Source organism: Hyaena hyaena, unplaced genomic scaffold, assembly GCF_003009895.1.
Source record: "Hyaena hyaena isolate Hyena2069 unplaced genomic scaffold, ASM300989v1 scaffold_294, whole genome shotgun sequence".
NCBI lineage: Eukaryota > Metazoa > Chordata > Mammalia > Carnivora > Hyaenidae > Hyaena > Hyaena hyaena.
Genome location: NW_024080923.1, coordinates 1,309,933 through 1,328,520, shown reverse-complemented (window position 1 = coordinate 1,328,520; position 18,588 = coordinate 1,309,933). Strand labels below are relative to the sequence as shown.

The 18,588-nt window shown below is 51.5% G+C and overlaps 1 protein-coding gene across 1 annotated transcript in view; it reads left to right on the top strand.

The window, feature by feature from the left end:
- LAMB1 (laminin subunit beta 1) overlaps positions 1–18,588 on the top strand; it is a 74,519-nt gene that overhangs the window by 19,726 nt on the left and 36,205 nt on the right. The window contains exons 8-19 of the mRNA XM_039247203.1: positions 642–762; positions 2,152–2,340; positions 2,819–2,998; positions 3,133–3,245; positions 4,944–5,023; positions 12,405–12,540; positions 14,017–14,175; positions 14,988–15,115; positions 15,331–15,454; positions 16,048–16,252; positions 16,989–17,132; positions 17,350–17,581. Coding sequence (XP_039103134.1) covers positions 642–762; positions 2,152–2,340; positions 2,819–2,998; positions 3,133–3,245; positions 4,944–5,023; positions 12,405–12,540; positions 14,017–14,175; positions 14,988–15,115; positions 15,331–15,454; positions 16,048–16,252; positions 16,989–17,132; positions 17,350–17,581 — 1,811 coding nt within the window. The remainder of the gene's footprint in view (positions 1–641; positions 763–2,151; positions 2,341–2,818; positions 2,999–3,132; positions 3,246–4,943; positions 5,024–12,404; positions 12,541–14,016; positions 14,176–14,987; positions 15,116–15,330; positions 15,455–16,047; positions 16,253–16,988; positions 17,133–17,349; positions 17,582–18,588) is intronic.

The window sequence follows — 18,588 nt, the reverse complement described above, 5'->3', positions numbered from 1 at the left end:
AAGAGCGCATCCTGGGCCCTTCACAAAGGAAAATAATTTGTACTTTTCCCCCCGAGATTTTAGATTTCCTTTCTTAAAGAAAAACCGTAAATGGGAATGTGGCCTGTGATTAATATTTTAATCTCATTTCGGTTGGGAATAAAATGAAGTGCTTTGCCTGAAGTCAGAAACAAAATAAAGGAAGCAGAAACCCCCATTCTTCCCTGTGACATGGTGGTAAAATGTGCAGTAATGTGAGTTGGTTTCCAGTGGTGTGTGTACATTTAGTTCTGCGTTGAAACTTTTGTCGATTTCTCTTACAATAGGTTTCTTTTGACATAGAGTCTTTAAGTAACTAGCTTTTGTTTTTGTTTTTAATTTTTAAGTGACCGATTTTGTTCATCTGGGCTCTTTTATCCCTACTTCGGTAACCTATTTATTGAGTATCCATTACATAATAGGAACTGTTCCTGGAGGTGGGAGTTCAAGCCATCAGAAAGACAGAATCCCCTGTGAGGAGGGACAATAAAAGCAAATCTTCGTCTCTAGTGAGCCAGAGATGAGAATCAGTATGAAAGAGGTTTATTGCTTCCATCGAGCGTGGAGAAAACCTGGCCGTTGGTGTATCTTACTTCGTCTTTCCTGTTTGTCTGACTTTCCAGGTTCATGGGCATTGCATGTGCAGGCATAATACCAAAGGCTTAAACTGTGAACTGTGCATGGATTTCTACCATGATTTACCCTGGAGACCCGCTGAAGGTCGAAACAGCAACGCCTGTAAAAGTAAGTCTCCGTCAGAGGGACGTTTGGAATCCGTCCAGACTCCCGGCACCATCGTCTGATTGGAGCCACTAGGAGAGTACGTTATTTTTGCAAAAGGAAGAAAAGTTAGTACCCCTTTGCCAGCTTCACCCGGATACTCTTAGGAAACCAGTATCTGCCCAGTTCGATGAGTACATTAGTGTTCAGAGTAGGAAGGAGCCCCTGTGTTCGGGAGACTTCATAGAAGATGGAGACGCTGTCCCCGACATCGTACCTGTCGCACAGGCAAGGTGAGCGTGAGAGGAAGATGCAAGGAACATACGGCACAGTAGATCCCTAAGGTGGCGGCGCACGGCTCGCAGCCGGCCAGCCCAGTGGTCTCCGCTGGCCAGAGGTGTGGATCGAAACACCGCCCTGGCCCCCACAGTGATTCCGATGCCTGGCCCTTCCCCCACTGGGGACGGTTCTAGAAGTTAGAAACCTGTGAGGGCTGGAGTGGCCAAGGATTGTTATTAAGTACAAGCCTTTGATGATAGCTGAGATTGTTGAGGTAAGAAGAAGAAAGGGAGGTAGGGGGAGGGGAAGGTGGGAAGGAGTTCAGATAAGGAAGGAGACCAGCATAAAGCCTGAAGCCCCAAGGACGTTCTTCTCAGGACCAGCGCCCGAATCTACACTGGGAGATGATTCCAAGGTTTAATTCAGCAGGCGTGTCAGGGGCAGGTCCCTGCTCGGCACCCAGGATCCGTCAGCGGGGACATCACAGCCCCTCTGTGCGGGAGGTCGTGTTGCAGGGAAGGCGGATGAGGGTAGAGCCCCGAGACGGCCAGGCTGAGTTAAGCTTCGTCGTGAGAAGACAGAGGGGTCCGTGTGGGTCACAGGGCAGAGAGGGAGATGATCTGAAAGCCGGCTTGGAGCAAGGGGGCTGCGTGGGGGGCGAGCAGAGGGTCGGACGGCGCTCCGCAGGCCTTAATTCCCACTGAGGAGCCTGACGGAGCGAGCTGTGGGAACGGGGGGAAGGGAGTCACCGCCCCCCCCTCGCCTCAGATCTAGCGGCCCAGACTGGCCTCCCAGAAGCATCGCCTAGAAGATCCCCTGGAGCGATGCGTTCCCTCCCACCCTCAGTGGGACCCGGGGGCCTCCTCCCCATCCCTTTCCCCAGAGGTTTTCCACTGTTTACTTCGTAGTCCGTTCTCTTCCAAAGCGGGAAGACTGTTAAGTTACTTCATAAAGCTCACACTTGGAAGGCTTCCCCTACGATGTCAAATGGACGCGTACTTTTCCACGAGCCCCTAGGTGTGAACTGCCTGACCTTCACCCCCAGTTTCTAAAATGAGCCTCTTCCTGGCGTCCCCCTCCTCCACTGGTAAGTAGATGTAAAAACAGCTTCTCTTGACCTTGGTCTTGTCACAGAGTGTAACTGCAATGAACATTCGAGCGCCTGCCACTTTGACATGGCGGTGTACTTGGCCACGGGCAACGTCAGTGGCGGGGTGTGTGACGACTGTCAGCACAACACGATGGGGCGCAACTGTGAGCAGTGCAAGCCGTTTTACTACCAGCACCCGGAGAGGGATGTCCGAGACCCTAACCTCTGTGAACGTACGTGGGGAAACCTGACATTTTCAGTTACCTTTCAGTTTGATTTTTTTTTTAATGTTCATTTTTGAGAGAGAGCGAGAAGCGGGGGAGGGAGGGAGGGATGGGCGGAGAGAGAGGGAGACACAGAATCGGAAGCAGCTCCAGGCTCTGAGCTGTCGGCACGGAGCCCTACGCGGGGCTCGAACCCACGAACTGTGAGATCATGACCTGAGCCGAAGTTGGACGCTTAACCAACCGAGCCCCCCAGGCGCCCAGTCACCATTCAGCTAGAATAGTCTGGTGATCACCGTCCTCTCGGGACTCCTGGCATGAGCGTAAGACTCCGCTCTATCTTAACCACTGCATAGGATGCTGGCAGCAGAGAGTGCCTGGCAGCCCGGCCTTCTTTAGTCTGTTTCTGTGACGTTTGGAGGGACGACGGGAGTGTGTGTTTATACAAACACTCACGTTGTTACCTGGTGCTTTTTCTTCTTCTTAGGGTGTACCTGTGACCCGGCTGGATCTCAGAATGGGGGCATCTGTGACGGTTACACCGATTTTTCGGCTGGCTTCATTGCTGGTCAGTGTCGGTGTAAATTACACGTGGAAGGAGAACACTGTGAACTTTGCAAAGAGGGCTTCTATGGCTTAAGCGCCGAGGATCCGTTTGGTTGTAAATGTAAGCGCCTTCGTGCAGACGTTTGGGAGCTCCCGTGGGCGCAGTTCCCGTATTGCTCTGCGGCTCTAAACCCAGACCACCTCTGGGCACTCACTTGGTTTGTGTTTCTTTGCTTTATTTTACCTTTAATAAAGCTTGTGCCTGCAATCCTCTGGGAACGATCCCTGGCGGGAATCCTTGTGATTCTGAGACTGGTTACTGCTACTGTAAGCGTCTGGTGACAGGACAGCGTTGTGACCAGTGTCTGGTAGGTAAATCCCGATTACATGGGACGGGGAGTCCGTGAAGGTGGCGGGGTTTAGCGGAGGATGTCTCTCACTCCTTGAGTCTACCGTCAGCCTTGTATGTAAATGTTAAAACACAAGCCATTCACAAAAGAGGAATTGCTAATGAGTTAATTTTGGCAGGTTATTCACTGTCGGTGTTAGAATTGTAAAATAAAACCAGTTACCTACCGTTTTTATATACAGAACTGACGACTGAAGACATAGTGAGGGGCTGGTCCTCTACGCTGCTGGTGGAAATGCACTGTGGTTCATGCTTGGCAAAGAAAAAAAAAAAAAAGGCATTTTGGAAATCTGTTATCAGCAGCGCGTAGCAATGCACATGCCCTTAGACCATTAATCCCACTTCTGGGAATCTTTCCTAATGAAATAAGCAGAAAATTGGACAGAGAGGTAGTCACCAGAAGACTCTTTGCATCTTGTACTAATCCTAGCCAGAAACCTTGGAAGATGGGGGTTGGGGGGGGTGGAATAGTTGACTACATTTGGGGGCTTGTATATAGTGTGATACTCGGTTGCCATTGAAAATGACAATAACATGAGGAAATGCTTATGCTGGTATTAAAAAAAAATGCAGGATATGAGTAGTATCTTGATTGTGTAGGAAAAAATTTCATCAAGAAAAACAAAATCTGGAAGGAAATCCACTAAAAAGTTCACTGTAGCGATTCTGGGTAGAGTAATTCCCAGAATAATATTTTAAATTATTCCCTTTTATAACATTGTTATGAATTCCTTTAAAATTTGTGAGAGGAGTTCCACTGACCCCAAATTACTTTTATGACCTATAAATATGCATGTTTGCCTACATCCAGACACTTAAAGTAAATTTCTGGAAGTCTGATTTAAATCAGTGGGCCTGGTTTTTATCTGCGCGTTAGGAAATAGATACTTATTAAGGTGCAGAGAGCTCTTCTCCCTACGTGGATTCTTTTCCATTTCTGGTTATTTCCATCGCCAGTGCTCTCGGGATTTAGTGATCTCCTTACCTTTCAGGTGTGAAAATACTCACTCTAGGGTGCCTGGGTGGCTCGGTTGAACGTCCGCCTTTGGCTCAGGTCATGATCTCACCATTCCACAGTTCGAGCCCCGCGTCGGGCTCTGTGCAGGCAGCTCGGAGCCTGGAGCTGCTTCGGATTCTGTGTCTCCCTCTCTCTCTGCCCCTCCCCTGTTCGTGTTCTGTCTCTCTCATGAAAATGAATAAACGTTAAAAAAAAACTAAAAAAAAAAAAAAGACTTGCTTTATGCCATTTGGACGCAGCTAAATCCTTGAAGAGCTTTGCTTATGGGGTTTTTGACAGGCTGAACTTTATGGAACATTTAAAGTCCTGCCAAATATTTGCCAAAAGGCTCTGAGTGCCTGCGTACCTCTAATGAACAAGATTGGCCTCTCAGCTGCTTGCTCAAGTTAACAGCCAGACAAAGGCTGCTCGCTTGGAACAGCAACTATTCTGTCTGGCGTTAAGGTGGCAATGACCCCAGCGACCTGCAGCTCGAGTTTCTTGAATTCAGAATATTTATACTCCTTGTAGGCTCTCTGCTTTCATGGTACGAAAGTACTCTTGGTGGATCAACCCAGACACGCCATAACTTGTTGCCTGTTGAGTCTATTGTGTCATTACGGGAACCCACCTTTCAATGTTCAATCTTCTGTTCTGCAGCCAGCGCACTGGGGCTTAAGCAATGATCTGGATGGATGTCGACCTTGTGACTGTGACCTTGGAGGGGCCTTAAACGACAGGTGAGTGAAGCTACACGTAGGCCCTGGTGCTCAGTCACCTCGGCAAGCCCTCCTGACCTCTCGGAGCCGCGGGATGCTCGGTGGCTCTGAAGACGATGTGCAGAATACGTTCCCCTTCAGTGTGAGTGGCCGGTCTTCGCTTTCACCTGGGGTCTTAACGTTTGCAGAGATTTGGTCATTCCTAGTTAGCTTTGAAGCCCCTAAGTACATTTCTGTTTCTTGGATTTTAATCGTATTGTGGTTGGTTTTGTACTTGACAGTGCTTTTTAAGTTTTGGAAACAATGTATTCTCATTGTTTAAAAGAAAAAAGCTCCAACAGCTCAGGCAGGTACCTGCCCTTCCCCGCCCCCTGCCTGATCCAGTGCCGCCATTGGGGGGTTCTCAGAGTCCCGAAATTAACAATAGAGCTCAGAATATCTATTAAAAATTAAAAATTACAATATCTTTCTTTTCATTTCTTTTTAAATAACACGTTGGATTAAAAAAAAAACCAGGCACATCCACATACAAAAAAGCTTATGATTTTCCACTTAGCTTTATTGACAGATTTTTTAAAAATCAGAGTAATCCGTGTATGCACACTATTCTGGGACTTGCTTTATTATCTGGAGATCTTTTTTCATTTCAGCATGTATTCATGTGCCTCTTTCTTTTTAACAGCATGTATTCATCTACCTCTTGTGTTTTTTTTTCTTGGTATTCTGTCATGGGAAAATGCCACAACTTATTTCCCGTGTTTTTGTATAGATGAGGTTCCCAGTGATGGAACTGCTAAGTGAAAGTACATGTGCATTTTTTATTTTTATAGATATTGTTAGATTATTCTCCAGACAGATTGTGCTATTTTTCCAAACACCCGGTTACAAAAGCCTCTGTTTCCCTCCTCCCCACCAGCGGTTGGCATGCTCTGTTTTCACCACCTGAAGGATGGAAAGTGAGGGGCACCTGGCTGGCTCAGTCAGTACAGTGCACGACTCTTGATCTCAGGTGAATTTGAGCCCCACGTTGGGTATGGAGCCTACTTGTAAAAAAAAGAATAAATTTTTTTAAAAAATGGAACATGAACTAACATTTAAAAAATTTTTTTTAATGTTTATTTTTGAGAGAGAGAGAGAGACAGCATGAGCAGGAGAGGGTCAGAGAGAGAAGGAGACCCAGAATCCGAAGCAGCTCCAGGCTCTGAGCCGTCAGCACAGAGCCCGACGCGGGGCTCGAACCCACGAACTGTGAGATCACGACCTGAGCCGAAGTCGGACGCTTAACCGACTGAGCCCCCCAGGCGCCCCAAAGAATTCCCATTTTGATTTATATTAAGAATCTTTTCATCTTCTTCTTTCTTGTTTTGTTTTTTTCAACCTCTGAGTCTCTTAATGAAATTGCATGCAGTCATTTTTATCGGGACACGTTGGTATCCCTCGAACAGATGAGGTGCGAGGCTCTCCTGAGAATGAATCCCCGTGCGCGTTTGGCAGGACGTAGACCTGCTGTGGTTGAGTTAACCACCTTGGAGTCAAAGAGGATTTTGGTCTCCGTAACTGGGTCAGACTAAGAACACCTGGTAGAGACGGCGTGAGCGACCTCTGAGGGGCTAGGCTGATGTCTCCTTGCGGCCTGGGTCTCCCCTGGCAGAGCAGGCTGGAGTCACCAAGCTCCCTGAGCTCCCAAACCTGCCTGTCTTACAAGACTGTTTCCCAGCACCTTTCTGGTGTGCTGGGAAGGAACGGGCTTTTAGGCAGCAAGAACATGTTCTGTTTGGCCTCCGCGTTTGGCTTTGTCCCATTCCAGACGCTGCCGTGACCTCGGTACAGCGCGTAGCCTCTGGAACGCCAGCGCGAATCCTGTTCTTAGAAAACCTCCGGGGGGGGGGGGGGGGGGGGGGGGGGAAGCGAGGACAAGTTCCGTAAAATCAGGGAAGAGAACCTGCTTCTGGAATCCCTGCTCCGACTCCCCTCTGTGCCTCCCAGAACACCTGCTGATGCCTTCAGTAACCGATGGCTCCATTCAGAGCTTCACCCTTCCTAAAATCCTTCTTGACTAGATGAAAGTGGCCCACGTGGCTCTCCAAGTGATGTCCTAAGTTCCGGAGCGTTCTATGTGCCTTTACCCTAAATGGTTTCTGTTACTTACACTCCCTTCTGTTTCTCCCTGGCACACACATTTCCTGCCTCTACATCTGCCCACACATGGCCCCCGGCCTGTCCCTTGTCTCTCCTGCAAGAATTTATAGAACTCAGGGTGTGCTAATCAAGAGAGGTTGTGAAGTAAAAAGATTTTAGGGAAGATTTGAAAGCAGGTAATTGGATCTTCCTAGCATAATGGATGAGATACCCTGTATTTTGGCATCACTGATGAAAAAAAATAAACGTTTTAAAAAATGTTTATTTTGAGAGAGAGAGAGGGAGACAGAATGCGAGCAGGGGAGGGGCAGAGAGAGCCAGAGGAGACACAGACTCTGAAACTGGCTCCAGGCCCTGAGCTGTCAGCACAGAGCCCGACGTAGGGCTTGAACTCCCGAATGGCGAGATCATGACCTGAGCCAAAGCCGGACACTGAACCGACTGAGCCACCCAGGTGTCCCCAAAATAAGAACGTTTAAAGATTTCTTGGGGCACCTGAGTGGCTCAGTCAGTTCAGCGTCCTACTTCAGCTGGGGTCATGATCTCACGGTTTGGGAGTTCAAGCCCCGTGTAGGGCTCTGTGCTGACAGGTCGGAGCCTGGATCCTGCTTCGGATTCGGTGTCTCCCTCTCTCTCTCTGACCCTCCCCTGCTCATGCTCTCTCTCTCTCTCTCTCTCAGAAATAAATAAACATTAAAAAAATTTATTTTTTAAATAAATGAAATAGAATTTCCCTTCCAATAGAATTTTTGTAAACAAGTGTGGCTAATTTCTACATTTATGGGAAATCTGTTTTTAATAATTTAGGCCTTCACCCCCTGAGAAAAAAAAAGTTGTCTTTTATTAGTTTTCTGTTGCTGGCATAGTATATTACTGCAACTTTGTGGCCTGAGACAACATAAATTTATCTTCCTACGGTTCTGTATGTCAGACACGGTCAGCCTCACTGGAATAAAATCAAGATGTTGGCGGGGCCGTGTTTCTGTCGAAGGCCCTCGGGGAGAATCTGTTTCCTGCTCCCTGGAGTTGGCAGAATTCAGCGATGGGAGGAGAGTCCTGATATCCCGCTGGCTGTCAGCTGGGGCCGTTCCCAGCTTCTCCGGGCTGCCACATCCCTTGACTCGTAACTCCCACCTTCAGAGCCGGCGACGGTGGGTCAAATCCTCCTCAAGTCACGTCTCTCTGACCCACTTCTCTGCCTGCCTTTTCCGCCTTTAGGAAGCCTGTGATTAGATTGAGCAACCCTGGATAACCTCCCCATCTCCAGATCCTTAACCTCAGTCACATCGGCCCCCCGCCCCGGTGCCACATGAGATAACGTATCAGCGGATTTGGGGGTGACGACGGGGACATCCTTCGGGGGCCACAGGGCCTGGCTTGCTTTGTCTTCCGTCATCCTACCTCACTGATCCAGCAAATGGAATCTGTATCTATTACAGGGAAATTGGGTGGTACAGGCGTCAAGGGAACACTTCTACCTGCAGCGGGTTTTTCATGAACACAGGAAGGATAGTTACATGCAGTGTTTCCTCTTGCTGTGGAGGAGGTCGGACTTGGCTGCGCTTTGGAAAGCTGAGAGCGGCTTGGGGGGGTGATGGGTGGGCCGGAGGACCCTCCAGCCGGGGGGAGGGAGGCCGGTGAAGGCCCAGAGATGGGGCGCGCGTCCCCTGTGGTCAGCCCCTGACCTGTGACCGTCTCCGCTCACTTTCCCTTCTCTGAGCCCGTCGTTCCTGTCTCTCTCTGCCTGTCCGGACGCACTGCCACCTTCGGAGCGTGGCGTCCGTGACCCCCCCATCCGTCCCCCAGCCAGGTGAACCGTGGCTTTCCTCTGCGGCCTGAGCCCCTGCCTGTAGCTGTGCAGGTGCCGCGTGCATCTGCTTCGTGGCTGCAGGCCGCTGCTTCGCTGTGTGTCGGCCGGTTAGCCTGGAAGTTCTCCGGGCAGCAACCATCTTCCTCCCGTCTTTCCGTCTCTGTATCTTTTAGAAACAATAGACTCACCAAGGAAGTAGGGAAGGACCCAGAGGAAAAGTGACCACGGACAAAACTGTGAGCGTATTGACCCCAGGGCCAGTCTCTGCTCAGGAGGTGTTTGTGAAAGAGGGTGAGGAGAGCGGCTCCTCAGAAAGCAAAGGGTGGCCGTCGGAGGATGGCTTGCGGAGGTTGCTAGAAGCCAGGCAGAGGCGCCGTGAGTCGATACAAATAAGGGAAGAAACGTTTGTGGGTTTTACGCAGTGCGGACGACAGCGCTGGCGGGAGGGGGGGGCAGCGGGGAGAAGGGCTCACAGGGCAGCGCGGGGGCTGCTGGGGGACAGGCACGGCCTGACGACAAGCTGGACGGTGGTTGTGGCGGGGACCGCACGATGCCACTGCTGAGCCGAGAGAACTCTCAGACTAGGACTTTGGTATCGAGGACGAAGGACAGGGAAGGTCTTGTCTCGCCCCGAATCCGAAGAACGTCAGCTGGGACAGAAGGAGCAGAGCCGAGGGTGGTGTGAGTGGTGACGAGCACTTTGGGACGAGGTGAGTTAGGACGGCGGGGTGGCCTTGGGAGCGTCCCCTTTGTGGCTGGAAACACCAGCCGAGCCGAGCGGACTGAGGGCCAGAGCTTAGGTGCGCAGAGGCAGTGAAGCCCCAAGGGCGTGTCCTCAGCGGGTAAGTGTCCAGGCGGAGCCAGGCCTGCCGGGGACCACGCCGCACGTCTGTGGACGCAGAGACACGTGATCCCCAGGGCAGATGGTACGGGAGCTCCTTGCAATGACCAGGTTCTCGCGAGTGGTTCCGTCTTCGGAGTTACAAACCCTGTGTCTGCTGGTCTTCAGCCTCACCGTCGTTTGCTTGTTCTCTGGGGGTGGCAGGTGAACAGTCGCGTCGTCGTTCCCTGGCGGTTCCTGGTTTACCCATTTGTTCCCTCGGTGCACACCCGCTGGGCAAGAAGGAAGGATTTTCTCTTGTCCGTATGATGTGAAGTCCGAAGCCTGAGTTATTGAAAGGGGCTCTTGCTGGTGGAATGTGCCAGAAGGGGGCTGGGTCCCAGCTGCAGCAAGCTTTCCTCCTCTGGGGATCGGCTACAGGAGGTCAAGTACGCCTGTGCCTTGTGGGTGGGAGCCATTCACGTGATCTGCAGGAAGAAGGCTTTGGAGGGGACCGTGGGGGACACTGGGAGTGTTCCATCATCCCAGGAGCATAACTTGCCTTAGGTACTTGGTTTAAATGCACTTTGGGGGGGCACCGGGGTGGCTCGGTCTGTTGAGCATTCGACTCTTGATGTTGGCTCAGGTCATGATCTCAGCGGTTCGTGGTATCAAGCCCTGTGTCCGGCTCTATGCTGACAGCACAGAACCTGTTGAGGATTCTGTGTCCCTCTCTTTCTCTGCCCCTTCCCCACTTGCATGCATGCACATTCTCCCAAAAATAAACAAATATCTAATACACAAATTATCTAAATAAAATGAACTTTGGCATGAGGAAAAAATTTGAACTCTGGGAGTGGGTTTAAAGCAACAATTCCAAACCTCATCTTGACTTCAACGAAATAAAAATGGACACCTATAATTTGGTTTTACCTTGTGCACAAAGAAAAAGAGACATAGGGTAAGAACAAACAATATTTTACAGTCTATCCAGAGGCCTTTATTACCTGAAACAACATGTCAAGTTAAAAAAAAGTTTGGGGTGCCTGAGTGGCTCAGTCAGTTGAGTGTCTGACTGTTGACCTCCGAGGGTCACGGGAGTAAAGCCCGTTCGTGCGCCACGCTGAGCATGGAACGTGCTTGAGACTCTCTCTCTCCCTCTCTCTTCGACCCTCCCCCCTGCTTGCGCTTTATCTCAAAAAAAAAAAAAAAAAAAGTTTATCATTGACATTAAATCCCCTATTTGCATTCCGAATGCCTGTCCCTGGCGCATTCTGTTCGTTCGGCCAGTGTGAGTGTGCTCGGTGGGCAGAGCGCTGGGCCGGGTCCCGGCAGGGGACGGGGCGTGACTGAGGTGAAGGAAGCACAACTCAGCCTTGTAAGCAGCCTGCCACCTAGGGGAGGCCCGCATGGACCTGTCAGGAGAGAAAGCGGTAACCACCTGAGCGGTGCAGGTGGAGAAGGCGCCGTGTGAGGACAGCGCGGAGCCAAAGCAGACGCCGCGACAGGGCCGAGCGTTGGGCTGGGCTTGGAGAGGCAGGTGGGGTTTGAAGACACACCACCTCGGTTTCAGTGACCGGTTACTACGTGAAAAGCTTTGTTGTTCATGTTGTATGTTTGTCCTGCAGGGAGGTGGTGGCACGAAGGAGAAGGTGGGGTGGAGAGAGACGGTCAGGAGATGCCACAGCACGAGTTCGTTGTGAGCCGAATCTTGGAAGAATAGGTGGCTCTTTGCAGGGTGGATAAGACACAAGGGTATTTCCGGCTGTGGGAACAACATAAGCCAAAGGAGGGGGTCATGAGTCTCCCTGTGCATCGCAGAAATTACCCATATGGTTGGGGAAGTGAGGAGAGAGGTGGGCCTGGAAAGACAGACACACAGGCCAGACTATGGAAGGCCCAGCAGGAAGTGATGAGGTCAGTGCCTCGGAGAAAGGTCGTTCGGGCAGCTGTGTAGGCGGTGGTGGTTTAGGCTGGAGTTGGAAGACCGACAGCAAGAACGCTGATGGGAAGACCCAATTTTACTGTGTCGAGAGAGCACAGAAAGGCATGGCCCAGCCGGTGCGAAGAGGGAGAAGAAACACAAGATAATGGACCATGAAATCACAGAACTGGGTTCCTCCTTAGATTTAAAGACTTGAGAGAATAACTTCGAGGTTTCTGACTTGTTTCACTTTGTGGCCGGTGGTGTCCTCTCTCCAGGAGAGAACAGGGGAGGAATGGAGTGTTGCCCTTTGGGATCTGTTGTTAGCCGCTGGGGCAGCTGAGTTGGATATTTGGGAGTCGGATATTTGGGTCTGGGGCCCAGGGAAGGGCTTGCAGGTGGAAACCAGGCATAACGTACGAGATACCAAGCAAGAACATGGGTGGTACCTACAGAAAACCTCAAGGAGGTGTGGATGGAGACGAGCAAGACGGAGCCAGAAGAACCAGGTCATGGGGAGCTTTAGCTTCAGAATTTGCGATTAATTCGTAGGTGACCATTTTTTCCACACCCTTAACTTTCAGAAAGAAATAAGGAAACCCTAGCTGAATATTTCACCCATTTGCTGTTTGTGGGAAATGCGGAACTGTGTCCGGTGGGTTCATTTACAAATGTGGAGGCACAGCTGACTTGGCTTTGACCCCTGCAGCTGTTCCCCGGAGTCCGGCCAGTGCGCGTGCCGACCGCACGTGATCGGGCGTCAGTGCAACGAAGTGGAGTCTGGTTACTACTTTACCACCTTGGATCACTACATCTACGAAGCAGAAGAAGCCAACTTTGGGCCTGTAAGTAGAGGGGTGCTGGGCAGATGGGAAACGCCGCGTTCGGGGGGTCAGTAATGGCATGTGCACGTTTTGTTAGGAGTCCGAACGAGAAGTATTCTTAGGACTCTCGTCAGTGGCAGGATCAGGACCATGCCTTCTTGAGAGCAATTCTGTTTATTTTTAAGTTTATTGATTGATTTTGAGAGAGAGAGAGAGGAGAGAGAGAGAGAGAGCAAGAGTAGGGGAGGGGCAGAGAGAGAGAGAGAATCCAAAGCAGGCTCCACACTGTCGGCACAGAGCCGATGCAGGGCTCGAACCCACAAACTGTGAGATCAAGACCTGAGCCGAAACCAAGAGTTGGATGCTTAACCAACTGAGCCACCCGGGCGCTCCAAGAGCAGTCCTGTTTAAGGCTAAGTAAATCTGTAATTCACAAAGAGACATGGGAACGTTGACTAATAATGTTTCTGGTAGGTTTTCTGGCAGGGAGGGCTGAGTAGTAGCTTTCCATTGGTCCATTCCTCTACTTATGCTCCAAAGTTACTGTTGCTCTCGTGTCGCAAATACTCAGAGAAGGCGTTGCTTTCTATAGCTGTCATCAACCGTCCCAGAATTTAGTGGCTTAAAATGTCCGTCTGGCACTTCACCTGGGGTGCCGGCAACAGCTGGAGCTGGTCAGGCCCACGTGACCCCACCGCCAAGAAGCTGCCTTGAGCTTCCTCGCGGCATGGTGGATTCAAGACAGTGAGACTTCTTACGTGGTGTCTGGCATCCAAGGGGAGGAAAGAGAGAGAAACTGCCAACTCTCTTAAAGACTGGGCTCAGAAGTTTCAGAGGTCACTTTCTCAAATTCTCTTGGTCAGAAGTCACAAGCCCAGAGCAGATCCGAGGGCAGGGTAACAGGTCCCACCTGTTGAGGGGACAGCTGAACGCCTACGCGTAGACAGAATGAAGGACTTTGGGGGCAGCTGATCACAGCGGTTCGGCATGATCCTGTGAGCAAACTCAAACAAATGGGAATGGATTGATCTTTCGTCTCACTGACCATCAGAATGAACTCTGGTGGTCAGCCCTCATGGTGGTCAGTTTCCTCACTTGTACTTGGAGCTTGAAATGAATGCCAGTGAGAAAGTCCAGCACATTCACCTGATACTGGGCGAGCCTTGTAGGAAATCTGGGAGATAGCTCGCCACCCCTCTGCGTGCTTATAAAGGCACGTGGGACATTCTCCTTCCTTCCTTTATGCTCATTCCTGGTTGTACCCTGGAAGGTGTCTTCTAAGCCCCTTGAGCCCTGTCTCCAATGTCCCAAGGCCACCTCAACCACAAAACCAAAGCGAAACCGATTCCTCGTCATACATCAAAAACGTATACACTTGAATAAGAAAACATGACTGCAAAAATAGGTGTAATGCCCCTGGTTTGGACCTTTGGATGACTTCAGATTTCTTTAACCGGTGAATTTATTTGAATCCCACTTCAATTCCCTTGTTTCCAGGGGGTCCACATAGTGGAGCGACAATACATTCAAGACCGGATCCCTTCCTGGACCGGAGCCGGCTTCGTCCGAGTGCCTGAAGGGGCTTATTTGGAGTTTTTCATCGACAACATACCATATTCCATGGAGTATGACATCTTGATTCGCTACGAGCCACAGGTAAACCTGTGGACTATCAGGGGTGGTAGAAATATTTTCTTTTGATGGGCACAGTTTTTGTGAAATTTGGAGGTTGCATTAGAATATCTCTGACTTCTTACCCCCAAATTCAGTTTCACAAACTTTCAGTGATTCATTGTTAGGCGCTCAGCCTTGCTGAGACTGGAGGTGGTGACGTGTCAGACCCCTGCCCTGACCTCACAGCCTGCACAGCCCAGGCTCGGATGCACCCCCCACTTTTAATAAAAAGCTGAAATGGGAAGGTGCAAGAGCAGAGATGCAAACAGTCCTGGAAGATAGAGAGTCTCCCAGCATCCCAGCTGCACCAGCCGCTGCCAAAATGTCTCCTAAAGAATCCGTTCTAGGCCTTAAAACAGGGATGGAATTTTGACATAAAATGAAGTGAAGAACCGTTCGGGCAGAGAGAGAGCTTTGAGAGGGTCTCCACGCAGCTGGATAAGGGGTAGTCAGAGAGGTTGTCGGCAAGGATCGTGGGATCCGCAAATGGGCTTGGACACTGTGTTAATAGGGGTTTGAGCAGGGGATTGCCCTGGTCTGAGCTGTGTTTCCGGACCCGGTTGGAAAGAGGGTTGGGAAAGGCGGGGAGAGCAGGGAGGCTCTTTCCGTGTCCCAGTGAGGCGGCGTTCGGGCTGGAGCGGAGACCAGAGCAGAGGAGACGGCAAAGAGGGAAAGGAAATGCAAGCAAGTGTTTTTCATTTAAACTTGGCCAATGGCCGGTTGGGAGAGGTCTTCATAAACACGCAGCCGCGGCCACTGCGGATGCTCCTCTGACGGCTTGCTTCTCACTCTAGCTCCCCGACCGCTGGGAAAAAGCCGTCATCATGGTGCAGCGACCTGGAAGGATCCCAGCGAGCAGCCGGTGCGGCAATACTGTCCCCGATGATGACAACCAGGTGGTGTCCTTGTTGCCTGGCTCCAGGTCAGTGTAGCGCTGGTTTGCAGCTCAGCGCAGCGGATGCGCGAGCCGGGGGTCTTCTCCCTGCGGTCTCGCGCGATGCCCGGTTACCGTTTCCCAGCCACGGCCCAGCGCGGACAATTGCCCTTTGCAGGGGTCTCTGTAGAGCTTTGACTGCTGGCCTGATGGACACGTACAAGCTGAGTTTCCGTTGTTGTTCTGTGTCCTTCTGGGGGCAGGTATGTCGTCCTTCCACGGCCCGTGTGCTTCGAGAAGGGTGTGAACTACACGGTGAGGTTAGAGCTGCCCCAGTACACAGCCTCCGACAGCGACCTGGGGAGTCCCTACACTCTCATCGACTCTGTAAGTGCAAGGTCACTTCTGAAGTGAGGGTCATGGGGGAAAGGCTGGGCAGAGACGGTCCCTCTGCTTCCCCAGAGGCTCTGACGAAGGGGTAACGTGGACAGGTTAGACACTGTCACTCTTCCTTGCCTCCAGTGTCACTTTGCTTATGTATTGTATGTTATTTTATGTTTTATTGTTTTGGGGGAGAGCACACACGAGCAGGGGAGAAGGGGAGGGGGGGAAAGAGACAGAGAGAAGGGTGGACTGAGAGAGTCTTAGTAAGCTCGGAGCCTAACCTGAGGCTTGATCCCGTCATCCTGGGATCATGACCTAAGTTGAAATCAAGAGTCGGATGTACTCAAGCTGATCGTCTATGAAAAGAAAAAGGATCTTAAAAATGGCACTTCAGAAGCCCTCAGACTCTGGAAGGTATCTCCAAGTGTTTTCTGGCAAGACTACGTAAGAGTGAAAAGGTCTCTTACTGTGTTGAATGAGTCCGATGTTCTCGTTGCCAGAGTCAAAAACGCATTTGGGGCTCTTGGGTGTTGGCTTGTTTTCGCTGGCGACAGACTCCGCCACCAGCACGCTTCGCGGCTCCCGTTTCTCCACAGCTGGTCCTCATGCCCTTCTGCAAGTCACTGGACATCTTCACTGTGGGAGGATCGGGGGACGGGCTGGTCACCAGCAGTGCCTGGGACACCTTTCAGAGATACAGATGCCTGGAGAACAGCAGAAGTGTGGTGAAAACCCCCATGACCAACGTGTGCAGAGACATAATCTTCAGCATTTCCGCCCTGTTACACCAGACGGGCCTGGGTACGTGTCCCCGGCCCTCCTTTCTTGGGGGCTGGGAGCGCTTGGCGTCACGGGGTGCGTGGGAAGGCGCGCCGTGGTTGGCCTTTTCTCGTTTTGTAAGAATATTGTAGTGATGGGGGTGCCCGGCGGCTCAGCTTTTCTGAGTGTCCGACTCTTGCTTTTCTCCCTGAAAGGTCAGGCCGCTCCCAAAGGTCACCGGGCTTTTGTCTTTAGGCCCCTTGCTATTTGAGCTCTGAAGGCAAGGGGGGAAACCTTAATGTCCTCCTTCCGGGAAAAACCGCTTCTATCTGCCACGTCCGTCTCCTGCTCGGCGTAGGGATGGCATCGTCTTAAGCGGGAATTGGGAATAAGCCACCGCTGTGACCTGTGACGGGGAAGGATCGGGGCAAGCCCGAGCACAGGCTGGTCCGGTTCAGAGCCAGTGTCGCTTGCTATGCGCGTTTCTTCTTTTTTACATATAATCTTTAAAAATATTGATTCATTTTTGAGAGAGAGAGAGAATGAGCAGGGGAGGGGCAGAGAGAGAGGGAGACACAGAATCCGAAGCAGCTCCAGGCGCCGAGCTGTCAGCACCGAGCCCGACGCGGGGCTCGAACCCACACGATGTGAGATCATGACCTGGGCTGAGGTCGGATGCTCACCCGACTGGGCCCCCCGGGTGCCCCGCGCCACACCCCTTTCTTTGCCGGGGTTGACTGCTCCGCGTCTCAGGTCCTGACCTCTCTCCCCCTTGCAGCTTGTGAATGTGACCCCCAGGGCTCCCTAAGTTCCGTCTGTGACCCCAACGGAGGCCAGTGCCAGTGCCGGCCGAACGTGGTTGGGAGAACCTGCGACCGATGTGCTCCGGGCACCTTCGGCTTCGGCCCCGGTGGCTGCAAACGTACGTTCGTCAGAATCGCCACGCGTCCCTCGAGATCGGCTGAGCAATACGGAGGCGGGCTCCGTGGCCTCAGAGGGCAGGGCTGGCTTCCGCACAACCCACCACCCGGGCCACGAGCCACGAGCGTCCCGAACTGGGCACGGGGTGCTTCTGTCTGGGGGGGTGTTTGCATTTAAGGAGTTTCTCGAGGCGGCTGCACCCTTGTCTCTTCCTTCAGCTTGTGAGTGCCACCTGCAAGGGTCCGTCAGCGCTTTCTGTGACCCCGTCACTGGCCAGTGCCGCTGCTTCCAGGGGGCGTACGCGCGCCAGTGCGACCGCTGCCTGCCCGGCTACTGGGGCTTCCCCAGCTGCCAGCCCTGCCAGTGTAACGGCCACGCCGAGGACTGCGACTCCGCCACCGGGGCGTGCGTGGGCTGCCAGGACTACACCACGGGGCACAACTGTGAAAGGTGCGTGCTCGCTGCCCCTCCCCCCCTTTTTTTTTTAGTTTAAATTTTTAATACATAAGAGGAATACGTATAACAGTAAAGGAGCGAATGTGAACGTATGACGTTTCACTAAGTTACCTTGCGATGCAAGTCGCATGTTTATTAACGTGTCATCATCAGAAATTATCATAACCGCTGTTGGATGTATATTTAAGATTATTGCTTCATGAGCACTTTTGGAGCGATCAACTCCGTGGGTTTTTAGTAATTTAAAAATTTCATACAATCCACTATTTCTATTTTTATTAAAAAATTATTTTTTAAATTTTTTTAATGTTTTATTTATTTTTGAGAGAGAGAGAGAGAGACACAGCATGAGCAGGGGAGGGGCAGAGAGAGAGGGAGACGCAGAATCCGAAGCAGCTCCAGGCTCCGAGCTGTCGGCACAGAGCCCGACGCGGGGCTCGGACCCACGAACCGCGGGATCATGACCTGAGCCGAAGTCGGACGCTTAGCCACTGAGCCACCCAGGCGCCCCGCATCCACTTTTTTTTAAAAATCCAAGTTAGTTGACCGTGTAATGATGTGGTGTCTGACAGTCTTTCTTGATTTCAGCTCAGGTCATGATCCTGGGGTTCGTGAGATCGAGCCCTGTCTCAGGCTCTGAGCTGGCAGGGAGAAGCCTGCCTCGGTTTCTCTCTCTCCTCCTCTCTCTGCCCTCCTTGCGTGCGCGCTCTCGCTCAAAACTAAACTTTGAAAAGGACAGGAGAGTGGCGCGGGGACGCGGGTGGTCGTCGCACTGCGGGGGTGAAGCCCGGCACACCGGGCGGTGTAGAGGGGCGAGCGTCTGTGAGAAGAGCGGGGACCGTTTTGGGTATTATTTATAAAGCGTTTTGTTTCTTTTAGGAAAAGGAGAAAGGGTGTGGGAGGGGGAGACTGTTTGGCCCTGCCTTTGGATGACAAAGCTGTATTAAAATATCTGGGATTCTGTAAGCCAGCTTCCTCTCTTCTCTTCTCTCCCCTCCCCT